Source organism: Sander vitreus, chromosome 15 (assembly GCF_031162955.1).
Source record: "Sander vitreus isolate 19-12246 chromosome 15, sanVit1, whole genome shotgun sequence".
NCBI lineage: Eukaryota > Metazoa > Chordata > Actinopteri > Perciformes > Percidae > Sander > Sander vitreus.
Window position 1 is genome coordinate 18,497,717 of NC_135869.1, and position 24,139 is coordinate 18,521,855.

The 24,139-nt window shown below is 42.6% G+C and overlaps 1 protein-coding gene across 1 annotated transcript in view; it reads left to right on the forward strand.

Moving 5' to 3' along the window:
* The window catches only part of coro7 (coronin 7), a 120,095-nt gene that overhangs the window by 20,840 nt on the left and 75,116 nt on the right, over positions 1–24,139 (forward strand). The window contains exons 8-9 of the mRNA XM_078269709.1: positions 9,853–9,936; positions 12,359–12,441. Coding sequence (XP_078125835.1) covers positions 9,853–9,936; positions 12,359–12,441 — 167 coding nt within the window. The remainder of the gene's footprint in view (positions 1–9,852; positions 9,937–12,358; positions 12,442–24,139) is intronic.

The following is a 24,139-nucleotide window of genomic DNA, read 5'->3' on the forward strand; positions in this document are numbered from 1 at the left end:
ACCAAGCGAATCCAACTGTGCACAAATCATGCTTCCATACAAACGCGTGGGGGTACTTTGAAGATGTGAAGCCTCTATGAAGTGGTTTCAGGGAGGGAGCAAAGCCAGCCAACTGTAACCGTCGCAGCTATGAAAGAGCCATAAATGACAACAGGCACTGGAGGACTGTGTCAGGCTACAGGGGTTGAGGAGCTTCATGGTGTCTCCAACAGTGTGGGCATGATTAACTCTGTGTTGTGTGCTCCTACGCTGAACACACCCTCTCTTTAGAGAGTCATCTCTTTGTTTTTTACAGAGCAGGTCTGGTGTGCATATTCTCATCAGCTGGGTGTCGGAGTTCTTGCTGTTGTCAGCAGCATCATTCCGTCCTCTGTCATTAGTGCCCTGTCCTGTCCCATGGATATCTGTTTGGATTTAAAGGACCAAGCTACTGCATCTCTAGAATATTCATTGTTTTAACCTCAATAACCACAATAACCATCAAAAACCCCGGAGATCACCAAACATGCTCTTGAAATCTCTTCTGGCTCTCTAGTGCTTCTTTTGGACTAAAACGCGTATTCTGGCAATTCAATGGTCCCGTTAATCATGTTAGTTCCGGGAACCGACCAGCTCTATATGATGCTCTGATCCAAAACCAGCCTCTGTGACCTTGGGTAGTTTTCCCAGAGGGAGACCTTTGCCAGTAGGCTCAGTGCAGTTGGTGCCAGTACCGCCACAGTTTGGTGCGATTGACCACAGCCCAAGCTGGCACAGTTGCCTGGCTGGATTTCTGACTGCGGCCACACGGCCCAATTAGCACCGTAGCTCAACAATCACAGCCTTTCTACCACTTTGGGATTTCATTTCATTTAGCAGGGCACTTAAACTGATTTGTTCGCCTAGCCTGGACCAAAAATCACAATGCAAGTCTGCCTCACTGCACCCAAAACCTAGTTAGGAGGACTCAGAGTTGAGTTTGGAAAACATTTAATGCCATCCTGATGTGTGATTCATGACTCTATCAATACTAATAGACAACACCATTGGATTAAGGGATTATTTACTTCCCACAATTCATTTTTACACGACTAGTTTAGCTGGCCCTTTTTCTTGATTCTTTGGCTCTTTTCCTGAATGCTCCATCAATCTAGTATATATAGGCAGATGACCTCTTGTCTGTAGTCATCCAAAATAAGCAAAATAAAAACCAAGTGAGCCTTGGCTAGATCTGTTGAGTGAATGATTGAGTGGATAGCAAGCAACCTGCGCTGGCTCAGGCTGGGAAATGTTTTTTACACCTGCCCTCTCAGATCATTTAACAAAGGCACATGCTGGATAATATTACTTCTTCACCACCAAATAGACATAGGCAGGACATACAGTATTTGCGATGTTTTTTTGGCTGGGCGTGTGTCCATTCACCTCCATGGATTAGTGTCACCTGACACAAATAATTGAATGAAACCTCCTGTTTAAAATAATTGTAGCTCTTTTAATTTAGCCGATCTGGAAAGTGTATTAGTTTAAATGTTGAGAGAACAGAGACTGCAGCAAACAAATGACTGCAGCAGTAGTAGAGGTTAGGTAGTGTATTGCCAGCGCATGAAAGCCTACACCGGTGAGAAAGCGGGGCCTCCTGCACTGCGGCTACCAGAGCGCTTGTACATACAAACGTCCTTTTTTCCTGCCTGATTTTTAGTCACTCATGGACAAACCACACATCTTATATATAATGCAGCGTTAAAACATCTGTCTAGCCTGTGCTGTTGCTGTCTTTATCTCTCGTTTAATGTATCTTTCTCATTTTCTTCCGAACACTTTGACATTCGCTATCTTTTTACTTCTGTCATGCACTGTCATCAGGGAACTGGTCTCTTGTTAAACTCCCTTTTTCCATCTACCTCTTTTCCCCTCTTGATTTATTTTTCCATGGGGTAGAATGATTCCTAGGGCCAGTATTTTTTCCTGCCCTCTTAAAACACAGGGTGACGTCTTTGCGGCGGGGAGTCAGTGGCGATCAGTCTCACAAAGTCTCCATGGGTCAAAGAAACTAAGCCAGCTCTCTGTCCTGTCGGCCAGAAACGTGTAATTATTGATCCAGAGATTCATGATATTTTTAAAGAGTTTTACGTTTAAGCTGAAACATTCAATTTGTTGGTAAACCGAACCGTTGATTGACAGAAAATTATTAGGAAACTATTTTGATAACTGATTTTGTCTTTATGTGTAAATGCAGCTTTCAGATCTGTTATTTGATTTTTGTCTGAGACCAAAAGTGAAACTGTAACAAAATCCATGACAGCATTGCACCTGTCACCTTATGATAAAGGAAATATAGGATATGTGATACATGGTATATGTAGTGTTCGGGGAGCGTGTAGGATGAAATTGAGGAAATACCCCCCCGATCCCCATAAGATGGATGTGTCTTGTGTGTAAAACCAAGGGTGCAGTATTGCCCTTTTTTCTCTATTTATTTCTCTATTCTCTATCCTCCTCTGTGGCTTATCTTTACCCCTCCACATTTGTTCGAATTGGGGCTAAGAGGAAGAGTGAAGGGATAGAAAAGAAAAAGATCCAAACTACTGACCTAAGGAGAAGAAATCTGGATATCCCATTCTAGCTGGATACTATATTTAACTGGGGATCAGTCCAGTTGTATCACTAGTCTCTCCCCAGGGGCTGCAGGTCTTGCCTGGTGTCTGTAGAGTAGACCTAGCCTCGTGGCTGTGCTCATAGGCCTGTTGGCTCACATCTCAGCTAGTTTTTTTTTTTTTACTGCACGGTGCTTTTCATTTGCTGACACAAAGGAAATGAGACGGGGGAAAGAATGACTGCAGGCAAGGATGATGGCCGTAACAGTCTGTGAGGTGAATCAGTAGAAGTTGTACTTGGCTAAAATTTTAAGGTACGCATTGGTTATTATGTATTTTGCCACTTAATAATTGTTTGGAAATTGCATGTACTATTATTAGTATTCGCTGATGTTCTAGTTCATCCATCGTGAGACGTATGACCCCTGCATGTCAGTGGGGTCACTCCTCGGATTTATGATATTTCAGCTGCACCTAAGGATTTACTCCGTGTTGTCATTTCCCTAGATTACACTCCCTGCCCAGCTACTGACCTCGCACATTCATTTTCATCTTCAGAAAGGGAGAGAGCAGAGGAAGGAGACATGGAAAAATGGGCTTCTGGATTTTTTGGAGAAATGAGCGAAATGTAAGATGGTTCCAATTAACAGAGAAAAAGTAATAGTAGGCAGCAGGGTAAATGAAAGAATAAAATGGCTGGTTTGAGTTTCAACCCCCCCCCCCCCCCCCCGTTCTCTGCTTCTTTCCTCCCCCCCATCTGTCCGATTTTTAGAAGCCTGCCTGCTTCTGTAAAGTCAGGGTTACATTCGAGATAGTGAATCCTGACTCAGAAACACAAATTAAATGGGCCATGAAGACAGAACAGGATGAAGAAAACCCAGTAATTGCTGAAAAGACCAATTAGCCATGGATGAAAAGCCTGCGAGAGAGTTGTTTTCAGGGGTGATGAAAGCTACAAAGCAACGGTTATTGATTAGAGGAGTGGAAATTAAAGGAAAAGGAATGATGACTCTGTGAGAAGAGTGGAAAGATGGAGAGGGGCCAAAATAAGGAGCAGGTTGAAGAGATGAGTGGCTGCAGCTATAAATTGGTGTAGTGTTGCCTACATTATAAGACATGCAATGTTACATAGCAAAGCAGGGACAAGAACTGTTGAAGAACTGGCAAACAAAATCCTTTTGTTACCATGAAATTGAGTTACAATAAGGCGGGGCAACATATACGTATCTACCATTACAAGTTTACTTACAAGACTTTTTTATGTGTCACAAGTCTCAATTTCTTGTTTGACATTTTGGGAAATTTTGCTAATTTTGCCAAGTGTTAGATGAGAAGTTTATTCTCATGTATGCATAGCCGTTTTCACATATGAACTCCAAACTATGTCCGAGACATTAGGTCCCAACATAGTTTCCCTCTCACACGTAGCACATAACAGGAGATTGTCCGTGTCGGTCGGATGTGTTTGGTTTAGACAAGCAGTGGCGCTGGGTAGAACGTGCAGCAGGCAGGACAGATTACACCGCGTCATGGAGCCGTTCATAATTTAGTCATAAACAACTAAGTCTCTTGCTGTTCTCTAAATTTGTCTAACGGTTTTGGCATCGGCCTTAACCGACAGAAGTTCCCGAATCTGGTTGTGTCTTCAGTTAGACATTTTTGTTGTTGTCTTCATGCAAATCACCTCCTTCTTCACCCTCAGATGTTTTCTTCCAGTTTTGTGTGAGCGGCATGAAACGTCATCAACACGCCCAATCACTTACTGTGAATTTTTACACATTCAGTGCAATCAGAGATTATACAGATGTTGTATAGGGAGCAGGGAGGGTAAACACCATCTGATGTCCAATCCAAATGATTGATGACTTTTCAGAGCAGAAGTATATGATTGACATTATCTACTCTAAACACGCATTATTTGACTGGAGGATCTCCCATTAAACTGTGTAATAAGACTGGGTGAAGTTGAGAAAATAAGCACTTGATCTTCCAGCACACTTAATTTATTTCTGCACCACTGGCACTCTTTGTTAAAGACTTACACCCACATTTAACCGATACACATAGAGGTGGAAAGACAGACAAAAAGAGAGTCATAGAGGGAGATGCAGAGATTGTGATAGTTCCCATATGTGCATACAGACACCTGATATTTGTCCTGGTGGGTGAATCAACATTCTCTGTGAGTGACACAGATGTGTACTCCGTCTGTTGCGATGTTCAGAAGTTAAATAGCTGAGGGAGAAGGACAGAATGAGATGCAGTAATCCTCATTTGTTTATATTGGGAGAGGATATTTAATAGACTTATAAAACCATGATTGGCCAGACTGCTGACTGGCACTTTTCTGTGTCTACACATCTCTGTCTGCAAAGTGTTTAACCGTAGTGTAAACCCTGCTTGAGTTTGATTGGCATTATCCCGGCCAGCAACGCTTTCTTTTTCTTCTTTTTGAGCATTCCCTCTTCATAGTTGTTAGACCTGGTTTATCACTTTTATCATTTAGCAGTCTGAAAAATATTTTTCCACATCTTGACGCAGACACCTGTGTTGGTAATATTTTTTCCAGATGACTTCCTTTATTGTTTGTGTGAGCCAGCCACTCCAACAGGTGTAACTGATTCTTTACACCCCCGTTGTGTATTATGTCAAGTCATGAACCATTTCTCTTTTCTTTCCGTCCTTCTGTGTGAATTCCATCTGCTTGGATCCTTTGTTTGGCTGCTAAGGAAAACATTTGAAAACTTTCTCGTCCTCTCCCTATCCATTTCTCCCCGTTTTCAAGTGTGTCGTGATCAATTTGTTGCCTGTCTGTAAGGTTCAGGGGAAGGGGGAGGGGGATGGGGGAGTCTTTTTTTTTTTTTTTTTTTTTTATGGGATTTGAGTTAAATTTATGACTGCAGAGGAGAGATACTGTTTGGCAACATTTATACACGCACACACATGGCCCAGATGTTGTGTCCTCTGGCTGCCCTGGGGTTTTAGTAGTAATATAGCTGCGTTACGCTTTCTTAAGCTGAAATGTTTATTGAGAAAAGGTGAGCTGAGGCCCAGCACAAACCCCTAATCCTCAATTGCACTTTTATCGCTCAACCCATGAAGCCCTGATGACATCTTCGTCAAACGGCTTAAAGCTGCACGTGCCTTCATATCCGGGTGAAGGATGACATCATGGCAGTGTGATCTATGGAGCGTGCATAGCTGTCTGCTGTGAGAGACGTCAGGCCGGTTTATTTGCCTTCAACCCTGAAGCTGGTCTGCTCAGGCAGCGTAGTGAAGGCCTGAGGGATGCTGTAATGGCAAAACTAAGCCTGTCTGCTCCAGAGCTGGTTCACAGAAAGGTGATATATTTTCAGTGTGTTTTTTATTGACTCCCACAAGGAGTAATTTGAATTTTTGCCCTCCCCACTCCATAATCAGGTCTGAAGGCAGGATAGCGATGGGTGTATTTTGAAGCTTGTGTATTGGTCCTAATACCATTTTAGCCAAGCTTGTGACATGGCTCTAAGGATGGCAATTTTGGTCCATCGATCTATCACTTTGGTACAGCCTGAAATATCTCATTAACTATTGGATGGATTGCTATGAAACTTTGTACAGACATTTATGGTCCCCAGACGATGACATTGTCAACCCCTGACTACCACCAGCTGCTGGTTGACATATATTTGGGTATTAGTGGTAGTTTTGATATCTATTGCATCTATTACAATTATTTGGTGGACGACCATGTGTTGTTTCGCTGCTGCCCGCTGCGTTGGCACCCCCAATGAGCCAATGGACTTACTCCATTCAAATAAATGAGGGGGCTGCGTTTTTCTAATGCAGGGCTCAGCTCTGTCTGAATACGGCTTTAGTCTTGTTCACCCCTATTAGGCTACTTTTCATCTTATTAGAAAGTAATTACGATGATGGGAAACTCAGACATCTCTCTGACACACTCATCTGGTGCTCAGCAATAGTACTGCCAATACTGAATATGGCAAAAAAGTGATGATGCAGAATTTGTGCTGTTTACTCTGGCATGTAATATGAACACAATTGGAATCTCCTGCTGTCAGCTAGAAATATTAATCAGACACCACATGTTGCTCCTAAAAGCAGTTCCAGTGTCAAACAGACCCTGAGCAGATTAAAATAGTCAGAGCTCAACTCGTTCCTAGTTTGGTCAGAGTACCAACTCTGCATTGTCTTGCCCCTGGAAGGAAATCGGCCAGTGGTGCCGGTGATGAACCGCTCAATGGCAATGAATTACCTTCGTGTCTGTTTATACCGTGCTGGCTGTAAACTTTTCTCCTTCCCCCGCTCTTTTTGGATCTATCACTTTTTTTGGAGGTCTTAGTTTACTCTGGACCTCTCTCCTTCATCTGGGCTATTCTTCAACTGACTCACTAGCAGGGACTTATCAAGACATATATGAGTTCAGTTATCTGCACAAGACTGCTGGCTGAAAAAAATGATCTTGAGTTACGATTTAAGTGTTTATTCAATCCAGGACTTATTATCAACTCTGTCAGAGCTCTGGTAGCGGTGCTTAAGAAATGTGTTTGAGAGCTAGGTCAGTAGAGTGTTTTCAAATCCCTCTTAGTGGATAAAGCTATTTGGGAGCACACCAGGAGCCAGAAAACATCTGTATTGCATACAGATGGTGTCAGATAAAACACTGGTATGGACAAAGACATATCATCCCTGAGAGAGGTGCAGAAGTGCACATCTGAGAATTTCCTTTTCAAAACCATGATTTGATGTCGGCATGTGCTCCCTGTAACAATTTCAAGTCCCCTTATAGCTGTGAACAATAAATTTGGTTTGAAACACCAGTGTGGCCTATAAGCACACATTCAACTGGTTGCTTTTGATTTATAGTTTGTTCTGCTTCACTGACAGGGATGGTTCCAGCACAGGAGTCTTGGCCTAAGCTTTACATTTAGTGGAAAAGTCAATCATTTTGGGAAAGAATCTTGTTTCCAACTCAAAATTTAGAGAGAAATTTGATCCATTTCATCTCTACGTATCCAGTGAAGGGACGTGTGATAAGAAGCCTGGCTTATCTTTTAAAAAAAGGCTTTTTCCTTCCTTTCTAAACATTGAATAAGAAGATTGATACCACTGTCATATCTGTGCATTAAGTACGAAGCTAAAGCAGAAGGTGATTAACTGAGCTTAGCATGAAGACTTGAAGCAGGGGGAGACAGCTAGCCTGGCTCACTTCAAAGTTAAGAAATCTCCCTACTAACACCTCTAAAGCTCACTAATTTGCACATTGTATCTTGTTCTTTTAATACAATATTACAATACGTACAGAAACATAAATGTAAAAATTACATTTAATGGTTTTGGTATAGTTACTTGTAGTATGTATAACTTGCAAACATCAGCTGGGGCCAGTAACTTCCTGGAGTCTTTTTGTCACAGTGAGGTTGCCAGGCAACCAGGGTAGGACATGATTTTTGGGATGCTGCATGTGCTTAGTCACTGCCCCGAGTGGTTGCTGATCAACAAATGATTAATCCTACAATCAGTGCCTCATTTCTACATATCAATATCTACTAAACAAGATAAGACAGTTAACGTACTGACATGGGTAAGGGAGTACACTTTTAAAATTCCTTTTCATTAAAACAATGACCACCCTTATCCTTCATTTTCTTCTGTCCCTAGAACTCCTGCTGCACCTGCGTAACATATGTTGGTCATTTATTGTCCGCACATACTGGAGTAAGAAGCACCCTGGAGAGGATTTGGGAAGAGCAAACGGCAATGAAATGTTTGATTTAGACCGTTTAAAGAAATTTTACCCGAACCTCAGTTTCTCTCTTACAGCAGTTGATTCTGAAACCACTTGGCTGGAAGTGTGGCGAAAGTGACGTCAGTAAGGAGAGAAAAGGAGGGGGGGGGGTTTGAGTTAGAATTGACAGGGCCCACATGTGTGTCCCTCTATGCTCTCAAGCTGGATTTAATATGTCTGCGTTTATTCCTATTTGTCAACTTCAGTTGTAGATTTGGCAAGTGCCCATTGGGCTCAAACATAGCTGTACATTAATGGAGGTTGTCCAGTGCAGAGCCCTGTTACCCTTTAACCTACTTCGTGATTAGGGGTGCAACAGGGCAGCTCAAGTTCTCCCAATTTGTTTTTACAATTTGTCATCTGCTGCCATGTAACAATGACACGAGAATGAGGCAGCACACTCTGGAGAGATTGGAGTGTTAAGCCTTAGAAAATAAGCCTCTGTCCTTTTGCCATACACAGGCGTCCAGACACGCTCCTCAGGGTTAGTGTGGCCATAAAAATGACAGCAGCAATTTGGGGAGACACAGTGGGCGGATGGGCTGCTGTTCCATTGAAACTCTATTGCTGACCTCAATGCCTTATGGGAAAGCTCAGTGTAACTCTAGTATTAGTAGTACACAGATACCCAGGGGCTCATTGACTGACTAATACATAACGGGTAGTAGACACATAAGCTCTAAATAGCATGGTTTTAGGGCCTTTTTAAGCCCTAGCTACTTAGAAACAACACTTCTAAGTATTTAAATGGCTAAAAGTCTATGAGCCAGCCTTGTACATCTTTCGTTTGTCCTCATCTTCACAATTACAGTTCATTTATGACTTGTCTCAATAAGAGCACAGTGTTTGAGTACAATGCGTACAAAATCCAGCACATTAACTTACTTATGCTTCCTTCCACTTGCTCCTTTTTTTTAAATTTTTTTTTTTACATGTTGTCCTTACAGACATGCATAGTTCTCATTTCTCATTCTTACCTCTGATGTGTTATTTACATTTGAAGACCACCAACCAAACCAGCATGGCAGTGCTGTTTTGACACATATTCCCCATGGAAACAGTGTAACAAAGTCTCAGTACCATGAACACACACACACACACACACACACACAGAGAGAGACGTGGAGTCACCGTTTGGTAATCTAAGATGCGCTCGGGGCAGAAGTCACCTTGTCTGCTACATCAACAATAACAAGCGCTCCTTTCATGGGACAAGTCCTGTTCTGTCCAACCGCAGAGATCTGTCAGAGGCCTCTGCGAATAGTCCTTTCTTTCTTCCTTTCTCTGTCTTTTTCTCTTCCCTGCAAATCATTCACTCATCATCACCCTCCTCGTTATCTTGAACTATACCTCAAGGTTATGTTTAAAGTTAGGGTTCATCATAGAGACATTGACTTCACGAAGTTAGGATCAAGAAGTCAAGTAAGATTTATTTAAGTTGTCTTATTTTGTCGTCTGATTTAAAACGTTTCATTGTTTTTCCCGCAGAGTGCCAAGAGCCTTCAGAACAACAAGGATTCACGCATCCTGTGGGCCAAAGACGACCTTTTACTCACCACCGGCTTTGATATGGTGAGAATCTCTTTGTTCATCTTGCTTTTACCAAGAGTCCTGTGTTTCTGAGTTATTATCTTGTGAAACAAGTACATATGCGTTACTGTACTAACTAATGTACTAATGTACTAGGGTTTGACCATTATGAGCTTTTGCTGTTAGCAACTTTTTTGTGTCAATATTTATTGTTAAATGTGAACATTATGATATAACAAGACTACAGTAACAGGGTAATTCCTTTTTCAATAAAAATATTGTTTCGATACTAATGTTGTCATCATACTGGAATTTCTAACTTTGATACAATACCTTGAAAAATATCAATATTCAATACCAGTTTTGATGCCACGGTGATACAATATGGGCTTGCTTGTATGCTTTGCCTTTCCTTGTTATGAGAGGAGGCGGGGCTATGTTCGCACTGCAGTGGCGTGTGTCAAGTATGGACTGTTTAAAATAGATGTCCAAGCTGTAACCTCCGGTGCTGAATTATGTCCAAAAACTACTGTTCCTCGATTAACCACTTGAGGCGAGCTCCAAAAGGGAGTCAATCCCTATTAAGGCGCTGACACACCAACCCGATTATCGGCCGTCGGACAGTCTGGCGAGGGCAGTGACTCGAGTCTGTTCGGTGTGTTTCGTGTTCGTCGTCAGTCGGAGGAGCCGTCGGTGTTCATTTGGGCCGATTTTACTTGTTGAATCGGCCACTGGGCAGTCGGACACAATGACCAATCTGATTGGTAGAGTGCTAACCCGGAAATGACGAGCGGGATGATGAACGCCTCTCAAAATCTGACGAAAATCTTTTAAACTGACCTTTGTCGATTTGAAATGAAGACAGATTCAGCAACTGCATGGCCTATTTCTCGCTTAAAATGTTTTCAGAAACACGTTTCGGTGAACTATTTTCTTAAAATATGAGATCGTATTCTGAACGAGCCGCCATTAAGCTGCTGCCCGCTGGTCAAACTAACCTGTACGGCGGGCCACAGCAACCTCCTTATTTCCGAACATTCATCTCTCCCCCGCCCCCCGAGGGCCGGTGGTCTAGCATCACGTTAACTGTACTACTATGCTTAGCTCCATAGGTGGTAGCTCAAGCTTGACGTGCGTCGGTGATATTTTAATTCGGCTTTACACAATGTGCATATGGCTTTCGACTTGTCTACGAGCCGTCCGGGAGTTTTGGAAAATAAAAAGCGCCATTCAGGATTTCATTGTTGCTGTCTTTCTCCATCATGCCTCCAGCCTGCAGCAGCAGGATGTGTAAAGCGTGTTTTACAGTAGACGCATCCAAGGTGGCCATCGTGACGTCAAAATGACGTAATATCCTGCCGGCGCGCCTGATTTATGGCGCGCGAGCAGAGGTCGCGCATGGCTCTTTTTTTTTTCAGCGGCGCGCAACAAAGCGGAAACGGGAGGCCTGAACGGGTTCGCCAACAACCGGATGCCAGGACTCTCACAGTGACTGCAAGTCTCTCTTGTAAACTTACTGGGTTAAGATGAGTTCTTTTACGGTGAATGAAAGGCTTGATCCAACAAAGTAGGTCATCCAATCAAATCGAAGCATTGACGGCAAAGCGGCAGCCAGTTCTGTCGTTGTTTACCTTTTTCTTCTTCTAGTCCGTAGAAAGAGCAATGTCTGTAGCCTTTGCTCATTAGCACCACCTCTGTTCAGGAGAAGACTGCAACTAGTGTCGTGAGCACCAGCGCGGGTATAAATAGTCACGGCGATCCCATGACGTCACATTTGCACGCGCCAGCTGGGCTGCGTCTAGTCTATAAGACCCTTTACAAAGAAGTGGCAGCTTGATGATAAGTAACGGTGCTGCAAAGGGTCAAAATAGTAGCCTGTTAGGCACGACGCAAAGCCGAGTGAAGTGTAAAATACACAAACGCTGACAGCCCTAATTTAAACATTTGCAATAAAAGCCCAAAAAATTATCTTTAAATTTTTTTTTAAAAAGGAACCTATGGGTGACGCCACAGAATCTATGTCCATATTTCATACAAATATGGTGTATTATTGAGACCGTTTCAAATATTCAGAATGATTGGCTAAGTAGGGTTTACTCTCTACTTGCTAAAAGCTCACACAATAATTTCTTTTTGCCAGTTTAAGTGTTGATGTAGTGCCATCAAACAATGGCACAATAATAAATAAATAAAACAATTTTAACAATGGAACAATATATGTTCACTATCTTGCACTATGCACATACAATCAAAGGTTCCATGCAATGAAATACATTGGCTTTGCTTCTGAGACAGAGACAGAGTGAAAATTACATCATGCATTTCTCCACCTGTCAGTGATGGTGCAAAATCATGATCATATGTGTAACTTCTTAAGAACTCAGAGTCTCGTTTAGATTCTATGAGCTCATCTGTTGGTATGAATTTTTGTGTTTACAGTACTTAACTTTGTGTGTGTGTGTAGATGCGTAGTCGGGAGGTGAGGCTTTGGGACAGCAGGAAGCTGAGCTCTTCTGTCAGCTCGGCGTCACTCGGCACCTCCAGCGGGTGAGTACAGTATTAGTGTGCAACCACTGCCCATGTCACTGAGCATGTTGCACTTTAATGTCCCTCAGTGACGGCCAGAGGTCATGTTTTATAGTACAAAGTGTGAGTGTGTGTGTGTGATTTGACATACTTGGCATACAGTGTATTTGTGTGGTATTTGGATATTGGTGTGGGGCATTTACATATATGGCACCTCCGCACATTGTGAAGCTGGACGGGCGTGCAGACCTCCCAGACTGCTGACACTGTCCCTCACATTCTTGCCATTTCCTGGGTCAGAGCCACACACACGCGCACACGCACACACGCGCGTGCACGCACACACACGCACAGACTCCTATCCTCTCTCTGCGACCCTCTGTCCATAATAACTACGACGGTTCAGGCAACAGCAGTACACACATCAACACTTCGCCCTTCAGCTCATCGCATGTCATTTCTGCTCCTGACCTTCTCCAAATCGCTCCGTTTATTTTTCCAAACATGGCTGCGGAGGACCGGAGGAGAGCGGCAGCGTGGCCAGGCTCCAGAGAAGAGGGGAATGGAAGGATGGAGCAGGAAAGAGAAGAGAGAGGTTGGGAGTGAGGGTTCCTTTGTCAATTCCAACTCATGCATTTCAGTGTTATTATAAACAGGTTTCAGGGCCATGTCATTACAAACTAGAGCAGACCGGACTCTGCCAGGCGATTCAGCGCACTGTGGTGGATTAAATAAATGTATTATCATCATTATTATTATTATTGTAGTAAAGGCAGAGATGTAGCTGCACAGAGCTCTCTGTGTTAAGGTTATGGCAGCACATATTCCACATCTGTTGTTTGGCAGAGGTCTTTGAGAGTCTGTATGTGCCCATGTTTGGTTGCAGCAAGGACCAGAAAGTGTGAAGATGTACAGTACAGTGTAAATTTATGTAAATAGTATGAACTGCGTTTTAAGTTTTCATTTGAGTGAGACAGATAGTTTGGTTTGGTTTAGTGGCAGCATCATTTTCAGGGAAATGGAGGATATCTGATGCCACTTTCTTTTGCTTCCCATTACCAAAGCAAATATGTTTCTCTTTTGTGATCTTCATACTTGTACAAAGTCTAGACAAAATCCCCACAAAACACAGCAAATCAGGAACTGAGAGAGAATGTACCAGCAATGTGAGGATACCTAGTGTCCTGCTCATCTGGTGACAAGCTGTTAAGCCTTCAGCCACTGTCTGGTTTTCTAAGTGTCTGTTCACACTTACTTGAATCAGCAGGAGAGCCCACCATATACACTTTATTAGATAAATAGCTTTGATTTTGAGAAAAGCCCATTGGTTTCCTGTATTTTGATACTAGTTAATTCAATATACTATATATATATATATATATATATATATATATATATATATATATATATATATATATATATATGTATATGTGTGTATGTTTTTTTTTATTGAACGTAATTGCTGGGGTGTGCGCTGACCCATCTTCAGTGTGTCCTGTATTAAATCATTTGAGTCATGCTATCATATGCTGGGATGTTGTGTCAGAGAGCGATCGCTCCCAAGGCCACATCCCCTCCAGATGCCTGTAGACCAACACTGATATAAAACAGGTAGGCAATCAAATGACAGATGAGACCTTCACCCTTTCCTGCCATTCTGGTGTTTCATCTTCTTTGCCACAATATTTCCTTCACGCTTCTCTCTCCCAACTCTTCTTCCCTTGTCTATTTTTTCCTCAAACAGAACAGCTATATTAGACTTTGGTGCAGCCACTTTAGTGTCATTTTCATGAAGCTGGTTTTAATCTGCAATAAGTTTTTATTTTATTTTTTTTAAATTTTGGCTTGTGTTGAAAAGGTCTACAAAGGAGCCTTATGTTTATGAACAGCTTTTTATGCATTTTTCTCATCCCTCTTCCCACATCTAATTCTTTATCCTTCCCCCACCTCCTGCTAGCTTCTTGCCATGTTAGAATGTAGCTGCAGCTTTGACCAAGGTCCCATCTGGGCTTTTGACCAAAGCTGCTGTTACAGGCCAAGGCTCCATTCTTGTCCGCTAATCTCCACAGTAGGAAACCTCCAGAACACTGTCAAGAACAAACAAGGCTTCAGGAGTTAAATTGGGGGGGAAATGTAATCACTACTTCTTATTTAGTCATTTCCATCTTAGCGCTGGCCGAACGCACTATGAAGCTAAAAAGCTCCTAGACGTACTGTGCAATCAGCAATGTTGAGCTGATAACAGAAATGTCTGGCCTGTTTCTAGGTAATGGGCAAGGTCAAAATTTTTGTTATTGCTGGCTGTTTACTCAGTGGCACTGCATCTTTTTTTAAATCAATGTTTTAAAATGCAACTGGGGGATGGAGGCTTGTGTCTGGGCCTCTTTCCACTCATGCTAGTCAGTATTTATCCAGTATCTCACTGTGCAGCGAGTTTCTTAAGCAAACGCGTCATACTTTTCTATAATTCATCTTGTTCCTTTCAACATCGAGCTATCCTCAAGTTCCCTTTGGCCATCAGGGTTTCAAGTGTTTGTTTCTGCTTTGTTATCATGGTGGATTTTCTGTGTAACATTTTCTGTGTAACGAAGCAGCTATGACAAAGACTGTGCAATAATCAAAAGGAGACCTTGTCTTCATTTTTCTTTGCACTTGATAGATTAAACCGTGCCAGCTGAGGAAGCTTAAAGTCAAACATCCAGAGTAGGGCATTTCCTCCTTGTCATTTTAGGCCTGGGGTTCATATAAAGATGGATTTGTTCTTTTTTCTTGCCTGTTTTTTATTGAAAGGGCCGTGGTAAACATGGTTTGTAATCGGAACAGCGGGCTGGCTTGTATCAGGTTAGCTGTGCTCGTCATTGACATTCGGTAGTACTGTTTTCTTTGGAGTGTCACAACATAAAGAGGCCCGGGAGCAAGAGCCAGTAAAATGGGGTTGTGGGTGGAATATAATTTGGATGGAGAATAATGGAGGGGAAATGTTTCAGTTGGGGTTGAAATGGAGACTGAAAAATTCAGGGATGGAGGTTGATGAGCATGAGAGGGGTGTTTTTAACTGTGCAGAGGTAGCTATTACTGCACGCCTGTTTTCCATACAGATCTGGACATTGGAGAACAGCGGGGATCTCTGTGTACTGCTCTCTCCCTCATACTCTATAAACCTGAATTATGATAATGAGTTTAATTGGGCCTTTAAGCCAGCTGCAATCAGTGAACTTTACAACTGGGCACGATTGCAACCAGCTTGCCGTGTAAATGCTTGAGTCGTCATGATAATTATACATTCTCCTCCGCTTTAGCAGCTATATACACATATTCACCACACTCAGTGAACACAGCAAAGTCTTGATGATGCATGCCTGTAAAATAGTTTGTAATTGTGTCATAAACATGACGTGATGATGATGAGTGCGAGGGTCAGTTGGTCCGAATTCAGCATGACGAAACTTGAATCTCAGAGAACGTTGTGGCCTTAACCCTTGTAATTGTTCTCAGTCACTACCAATGTTCTGCTCTTCTCCTCAAGCACATGAACACATGCAAGACGACATGTGTAGGCATATACACACATGCACCTTTTATTACTCCTCATCATGGCTGCTCTGTTTTTTTCTGGCATGAGGCTGATTAAAACAGATCGCTGTGAGCCGGTGTGCCAACCAGTATCCATCCTGCCGATTGGAGAGGACATAATCCTGTCCCCGGAGAGCCGACCCTACTGTTTTCCCAACCCAGTCACGGGTTACACAAAGAACTCACCCTCTGAGGCAAGAACTGCTGACAGACTGTGCTGTTAGCCAAAAGAGAGACGTTTTGTGGTTTATGCATGGGAGTGCCCCAGGTGTGATGCACATACTCACACCCTCTATTGACTCTCCACAATCTATTCCTGTGTGTTTTCCTACCAGGGTTGTGCCTGGGAGCAGGGCCCAGTCATTGGGTGTAATTGAGCCAAACTCCCTTTAATCAGATGAATCGAGAAGAGGCCCGTGCCCCAGAAGGGAACCAGCCTTTTACTGAACAGTCCCCCCTTTCTCCCACCTTGGCCCAAGCACTCTAAAATCAGTCCCAGATGAAGGCTTTCCTGTGGGGATTAGGTGCAGCTGCAGCACCACTAACCAAACCAGACCAAAAAAATGCCACAGAATGTTTGAACGATCGTTTGACCTTGCTTTTTTCTCAAAGTTAACTTTCTAATAGCGAATGGAGCTTTGTTGTTTGGTCCAGCTCGGAAAGTCATGTTTAAGGTGGAGGGAAAGGCTAAACTACAGGATTCAGGTGATCCTCAGGGTCAAGTCGACAGGTCAGCTGCTGCACCCCCTCTCCAGGATGGCCTTGGGGGGAGGGTATAGGGGTATAGGGTGAAGATGTGACCGCACACGCTCTGTTAAAGAACCTGAACTCTGTGCCCTGACAGTTGAAACATGGTGTCTGGAATCTGTTAGTCACTTGGGGTTTCAGTTTGTGATTCAGTGGAGTGGGAGTTCGACCAGGAAAAGAGGATGAAAAAGGAGGAGGAGGGAATCTGAAATCCCCTCCCATTTTTTTTCAAATAATTTCCTTTAAAATATCGTCTCTCTATGAGCTTTGATGAGCTTTTCATGGAAGCTCATGTGGCAACTTCTTTTATTCCGTAACGCCTCATTGAAGAAGTCATCTGTTCCTCTTTCATCACCTAAAAGAGCAAATGTCCTTTTATTCCTGGGCCCTAAGAACCTGTCAAAAATACAGCCGCTATCCTTCAGTGAATCCTTTTTTTTTAATTTTTTTATCCTTATCTGGGCATCTATTAGACCTTCTGTCTGTTACCATTGGTCCCCCCACTCCTTTGTTCCTCATTCTTCTTTCTCTCTGTCCTGCATAGACGAAATGGAAGGAGGGAGCTGAGTTTTTGAAGGTGCTGGTGTCTGGGATTCTAATTAAGTTATGTTGGGTTTTTTTTTTTTAGAGCACAGCCTAATGGTTCTTCTCAGAACTGGTAAAAAACACATGGAACTATGTGGAGCGTTTGGCAGTGGATATTTAATATAATTCACAGAGGGTTTTGATTTCATCCCGCAGGTATGTGCTCAGCACTCCAGGGATCAGAAGGACCCCATTGTGTGAACTCGCCACAGAAGGGAAAATAGAAAAAAATTCTCCCCCTCCCACCTTCAGCTACCTCCTTCCTTACTACCTCCCCCTAGTCTTCTCCCATTCACCTTTATTTTCTTTTATGGTTTTGATTATAATTTCATGCAGACTAAACTGGAGATGATTCGTTGAGGGATGCTGCTCTTCATTACGTGGCAGTTGAGCAAGTCTTAATGCTGTTAAGGTAATTGCACAAATGACTCAAAACTGGATGGCTTTTTCTGGATCCTCGCTCTGTCTTAAGAGTTTGAGACAGTGTCAGACTTTACTTTCCATCCTTTATAAAAACAGCAGCCAAGTTGCACTTGCAGCTGCAGATATAGCTTTTCTCCAACATCTGGAAAAATGGCTCCCCCCCCCCTTTTATTAAAAATGCATTGGCAAATAACATTTGGGATCTTTGCCCTCCTAAAGCCTTCACAGTACTCTGGGCCATCCCAAGTCCATTTCAGCACTTTTCCCCTTCTCTGTGGGGTAGATAATATCCAGTAACTGAGCATCTGATAGAGATGTGAAGAAGGATGGGTTTGCAGAAGATGCAGGGCCAATGTGGAAACAGCACAGGCCATTATTCACAATACACGGATACAATGCTAGGTGATAATTAAAAGTACTGCTATTAAGTATTAATGGAATTTACTGCTATTTTTGAAGGGAGCTGCAATGGCAGGCTCAAGGAGATCTTCCAAACTAGAAGAAGCTTGTGTAAAAAAAACAATCCACAAGGTTGCCTTAATTCCCTATTTGTTATATAATTATCTTTAGTATCTCTACTGTTTTTCAAGCCTTCTGGTATCTCCATTTCATCTTTTTGCTTTTAATTTCCCTTATATGTACGTTTTTTTTTTTTTATTTGTCTACTATGTCTTACTTTCTGTCTGTTTTATGCGTTCTTATACTGTATACCCACCTCTTCTTCCTCCCCAACTCTCTTTCAACACATGCATGTGTTTTATAAGACTCATGATTGTCCCTTTCATGAGAATCAGGAACCGTGGCACGGCAGAGCTCCCGTTTTTAAATCATGCCTCGCTTCTAGACGCCAGTCACCTCCTGGATGCCTGCCACCTCTCTCTGCTGTGGTAGAAAGAGCAATTTGAGCGATGGAGAGAAGTGTGTTTCCCATTAGTAGATGGTTTCCTCAATCCTACACCCCACCCACCCCCGCCCTGCAGCCTGGCCTCCACTGCTGCCTCTGGGACTGCGGCAGATTGGCAGCTTGTCACTGCTCACCTCATAGTCTTACAAAGAATATTAAAGGTACAAAGGGAGTGATATACAGACTGTGTTACTGATGCACACAGACAAGCAGGAGTTGCTTGTGTTCACATAATTCATATGTACGGATATAGCTAGACCCTCCTTAATTAGACAGTCCGAGATTAAACTTGTGGTACTTCTAACATGTCAACATGGAAGTCCATTTGATCAAAAGTGGTTGGAGCCTCTAATGCAATCCATTTGTATTTGACACATTTTATGTTGTGTCGGCTCTGTACTCGATTTGGATCAAAACAATAAATAAAGTGCAGACTTTGCTGTCAAAAATAACTGCCCGTTTTTATACCTACTCTCTCAATTTTAGTGGGCCCAACATCATTTAAATATATCCCTTTTTGTGTTGGCTTTAGGATCATTGTCCTTCTGCATGATGATGTATTATCCAATGAGTTTTGATGCATTCGCTAACATCTGAGCAGGCTAGGCGTTTCTGCATTCTCCTGTCAGAAGTGACAAGTAAAACCACCTCCCCCATGTTTGACATCTTTCCATCACTCTGGTACTGTACATATTGATCTTTGCCTGATCTGTCCATAACACTTTGCTCCAGAACTCTATAGATTTCTTACTGTACTTGTGCAAACTGTAACCTGCCCTTTCTATCCTTGATACTTAACTAGGGATTTGCATATTGTGGAAATCTCTGTGAGGTTATGCTTTCTTGAGTATACTTTTTGAAATATCTATGCCTACATCCTGGAAAGTGTTGATTGGTTGGACAGTTGTAAATGGTCTTTTACAATTATTCTTTGTTCTTCTTCTTCTGTTGTTATCCAAATGTACCAATCAGTTGATATCGACACACCTAATTGTGATTTTTCAGCCACATGATGGCTTATTTGTTCCTCATTTTGTGCATGAATCAATGATTAAATTAAATGCACCTCCTTAAGAAACATTTGAGCAGCCAATTATCCCATTATGTTTGTTTTTTGGCACTTGAGCATAATCATCATTTCATTTTAAATTCAGCCAAAAAATAAAATAAAAAATAGTGTCACTGCCGATACTGATGCCAAATCTAATCTCATAATATCTCAGCCATGGCTTTTCACATTTGTAAATGGTCTGTGTAACATCAGCATAGCACACCCATCCACATCTGGCACAAAAGTAAATCCAGCCCAGCTTTCCTTCTTCTTTAAAGTGAGTTTGAGTGAGCAGACTTTTCCTATTGTTTCATAGAGAGAGCTGCTAGGTGGATTGTATGCTCATTGTATTGTCTTTTATGATCATGTTTCCATGATAGAAATCAGTGATCCTGGGCCCCTCATTGGCAGACCTGCTTTCTGAAAAGGAAACTCGAGAAAACAGAATGAAGGTGTTTATCAAAGAGGTTCCCTGATTGGTCGGTGGCAGGTGGGCCACATGTGCTCCTGGCTGATGTAACTTCCCATTTGGGCCGTATATGTCTGCCCACACTGTGGAAACATGTCAGTGAGGCAGAAGTAATATGCCATGCTTAGTTTAATGGGAAAGGTGCTGAGGCATGCCACTGCTCACCGTCTGTGTGTGTGTGTGTGTGAGAGTGTACACACAAGTGTTTTCATTACATAACTGGTCATATGACTGGATGCTCTAATGCCTCGCTGTGTTCCAATTGTGTCAAAGCACCAGAGGTTGAGACACGTGGGTTAGTGTGTTGTACTTACATGTACTAGATTTGTTTATGTCCATGTGTGTATGTGCACACACATTGCTTAATAGTGTGTGGAGTGGACAAAAGACAGGAAAATAGCAGAGAAAGGACTGAACAGCATCATTGCCTGTCAAATTTCTCTTGTGTCTATGGCAATGGACAACAAAAGTTGCTCTGAACCTGCGCAGCCTCCTTGTTATTGTGCCAAAGGTTGTGTGTGCATCTGTCTGAGTGCACTTGGCCTAAGCAGATTAAAAAATGTCATCAAAATGTAATTGGAGGGAGAGTTGAGGAGGTGATGGTTGCCAGGAAATAATTTCTCCATTGTGAAATTAGTTGCAGTGGGAGAAAGAAGAAAAGATGAAAGACCCTCAGGGGGAACACCAGTTGATCCTTAGTCTGTGTGCTCTTGAAGAATCCTCTGTGGACTTTCCTGCTCAAACAACAACTGAATCTCCTCCGTTTGAAGCCAGCTAACATTATATCAGCAAGGTCAATTAGTCAGTCAGCTATTGTATGAAAGCTTCATGCGAGGCTGCGGTGGCAGGGGCTTGAAGAGGGACAAGTGGGAGTCTTGTAAGAGTTGGGAGTGTAAGCCCTCTATTGTGCCTTTGCCGTGCTTGGTCTAATACTTTTTTCCTCTGGCCACAAAAGATGAGGAAAGCAGACTTCATCATGATTGTTGATTTAGAGAAACTGTTTTAAAGGGACAGTTCACCTTAAAACCAAAAATACATATTTTTCCTCTTACCTTTAGCACTATTCATCAATCTAGATTGTTTTGGTGGGAGTTTCCCAGTGTTGGAGATATCAGCCATAGAGATGTCTGCCATCTCTCAAATACTGTATAATGGAACTAGATGGCACTTGGCTTGTGGTGCTCAAAGCGCCAAACAAAATACCTTTTGTAAAAACTCTAGGGCTGGGCATCGTTCAAAATCTTTTGATCCGGTGCCAATTTCGATACCTCAGTTTTGATGCCGGTTCCTTAACGATACTTTTTTCGATACCATATGTTTTAAAATCCATTTCAACATCAACAAAAATACATTACACACAAAATGTTCCACCTTAATTGTGAATCAAAACAGTTATCAAAATTAAACAATTCTGGTAACACTGCTCACTCAGAGTAACATTAATAAAACTGGTTGTGCTTTTGGATAGGGGTGCGCCAGTCAGATACTCAAGATTGGTATCAATCCGAACTTGGCCAAAATTAACTAAAAAAGAGAAACGTTTTTGTCACAACATGAACATATTATAAATAATGAATAAATAAACAAACAAATGACATTGTGTACAGGCTAATATTGCTAATTAACTAAAATGCAAAGGAATGTAAACAACAAAGACTTTTTAGTGCAAACTGCATAATGACACAAACCTTTAACAATAAACTTGGTGACTGCCCTTTTGTCAACGTTGAACTAATGGAGAACTAACTTAAGTGCAAAGGAATGTAACTGAATTGCCTTGTTGCTGAAAGGTGCTGTAGAAATAAAGTTGTCTTGCCTTACAACCTCAGCCTGTCAGTCAGTCACCAGGGCATAGAAACCACTGTTGTGCCTGCTTGTCTCACCCCCAATTTCAGTAGGTCAATAGGTTTCCATTAAAGTCAATGTGTGTATTTTCCCTGACTGCGGAACGGCTGCGTTCCGACTCCGTCCCAGCTCCGGCGATCCGCAGCCCTCCGGAGCAGATACGCAGAGCTTCTATTTTTGACGGAAGCCGAAGAGCTCCGCAGCAATTCAGCACAGGGCAGATTGTGCGGGACAGGAAGTCGAGCGCAGAAACAAAATAAAACATCCGGTTCATTTTCAAAATAAAATAACACCGTGCTCACGGCGGATCAGATTTCCCTGCACTACACCTTGAAAACGTCATAATGGGCGGAGACAGGCCTGAAGTCAAGTTTGTGGTTCTGTTTATAGAAACTACATCCTGTTATATCGCACGTTCATACGTGAATTCGCGAGATCTCGTGGGTCCTCGTGACTTCAGCTGTCAGTCATGGCCGCAGCCGTTTCGCAACAAATCCGGACCTGGTGGGTATTGAAGGATGGCGGAGCACGGTGCCGACACGCAGCGGAGCCGATCCGCAGCTGTTCTGCAGTTGGTGGAAATTGCGGGTCAGAGGAAGTGTAAAGTCAACAGCACCGCGACCGCTTTCGCCTCTCCATTAATATCATATCGCAGCACACTTGAAACCACTTTATCGGCATTGCCGTGACTCACTGTGACCAACAAAACTGCAGTTTGCTCAAGTTTACTCTGTGTGTGTGTGTGTGTGTGTTTGTGTGTGTGTGTGTGTGTGTCGGAGCTCCGCTCTCTGTCAATATGCAGAGATGACAGATAAGCTTGCGCTTTTGGAACCAAAATTTGGCACCGAAAGATAAATCATTTTTCAATAATCATAGGATCGGAGTATTTCTTTCATTGCCATAAAAGTATCGACGTTCGGTGCCCAGCCCTAAAAAACTCACCAGCAATGTCTCTTTCCAGAGATCATTACCCTGTTACTCAAGAAAATCCATTGTGAGCAGTTAGGAGCAGTAGGAACAGTTTTCTTTCTACCGAACTACACCCGCCAACCACATCACCACGCAGAAGGAAGCATATTTAAAGATGAGAGGCTTATGATTTGCCATGGCTTGTGGAGATTAGTTTATAGCTAACAGACACTGCTAGCACTCCTGAGCTAGCTAACGTTACTACAGCTCAGCCAAGGACAACCCCATTAATGTTTACATCTTACGCTGTCACGAGGATGAGCCTCTCGTCCAAGAGTTCGCCACCTGATAGGGTTGCATAGCACCCATTGCGAAAGTCACCTGAAAGTGGTTCCTGTCCTGGTTAATTATCCATTGAAATGTGTGTGGGGGACACAGGGAGAGATTTGGTAATGCCATTAACCCCAACATAGGGGCTCTCTTCCAATGCATGTTCTATTTGTGTGTTGAGGGCATATGGGGCCCAGGTGTCTCTCACACAGCTGCCCAACCATGGAGCTGGAGAGGCTGCATTCCTACCAGCAAGCTGGATAGGTCAGTCTCACACTCACACACACACACACACACACACACACACACACACACACACACACACACACACAAATGCATTCTCATAGTACATGCCACGCTGATATACACACATACATGCCTGGACGGGTCTGCCATTTCTTTACCTTTTACAGCACAAGTAGACCATCACCAAACCGTAGTCATTATCACTCAGCTGGATTTGACAGGTGGAGTGACATAGACTTAATCATCCGTGTCTTTATTTAGCCATGCGTACAGACACAGCATAGGTGATACTTTAACAAGATAGTACACTTTAAAACAAATAGTGTGAATTCCACTTCTTTTTTTCTGTTTCCCTTTTTTATTCAGTTTCTTTTTATTCAGTTTAGTTTAAATAAGCCACCACAACCTGAGTGTAGTGATTGATTACAATGTCTTGTCTTCTATTAGAAAATATATATCTCTATCAGCTTTCTTTCTTTTACTTTTTCTTTTCCTTCCAAACCAGTAAGTAGGAAGTGTTTTGCCACTGAAAAACAGACATTGTAAAGCTGGTGTGCCTGCTCTGTTTTGTACCTACATGTTTACTGTATCCTGCTGTTTTCCCTTTCCAGTGGGTTTCTTTATAAGCCAGCTGTGT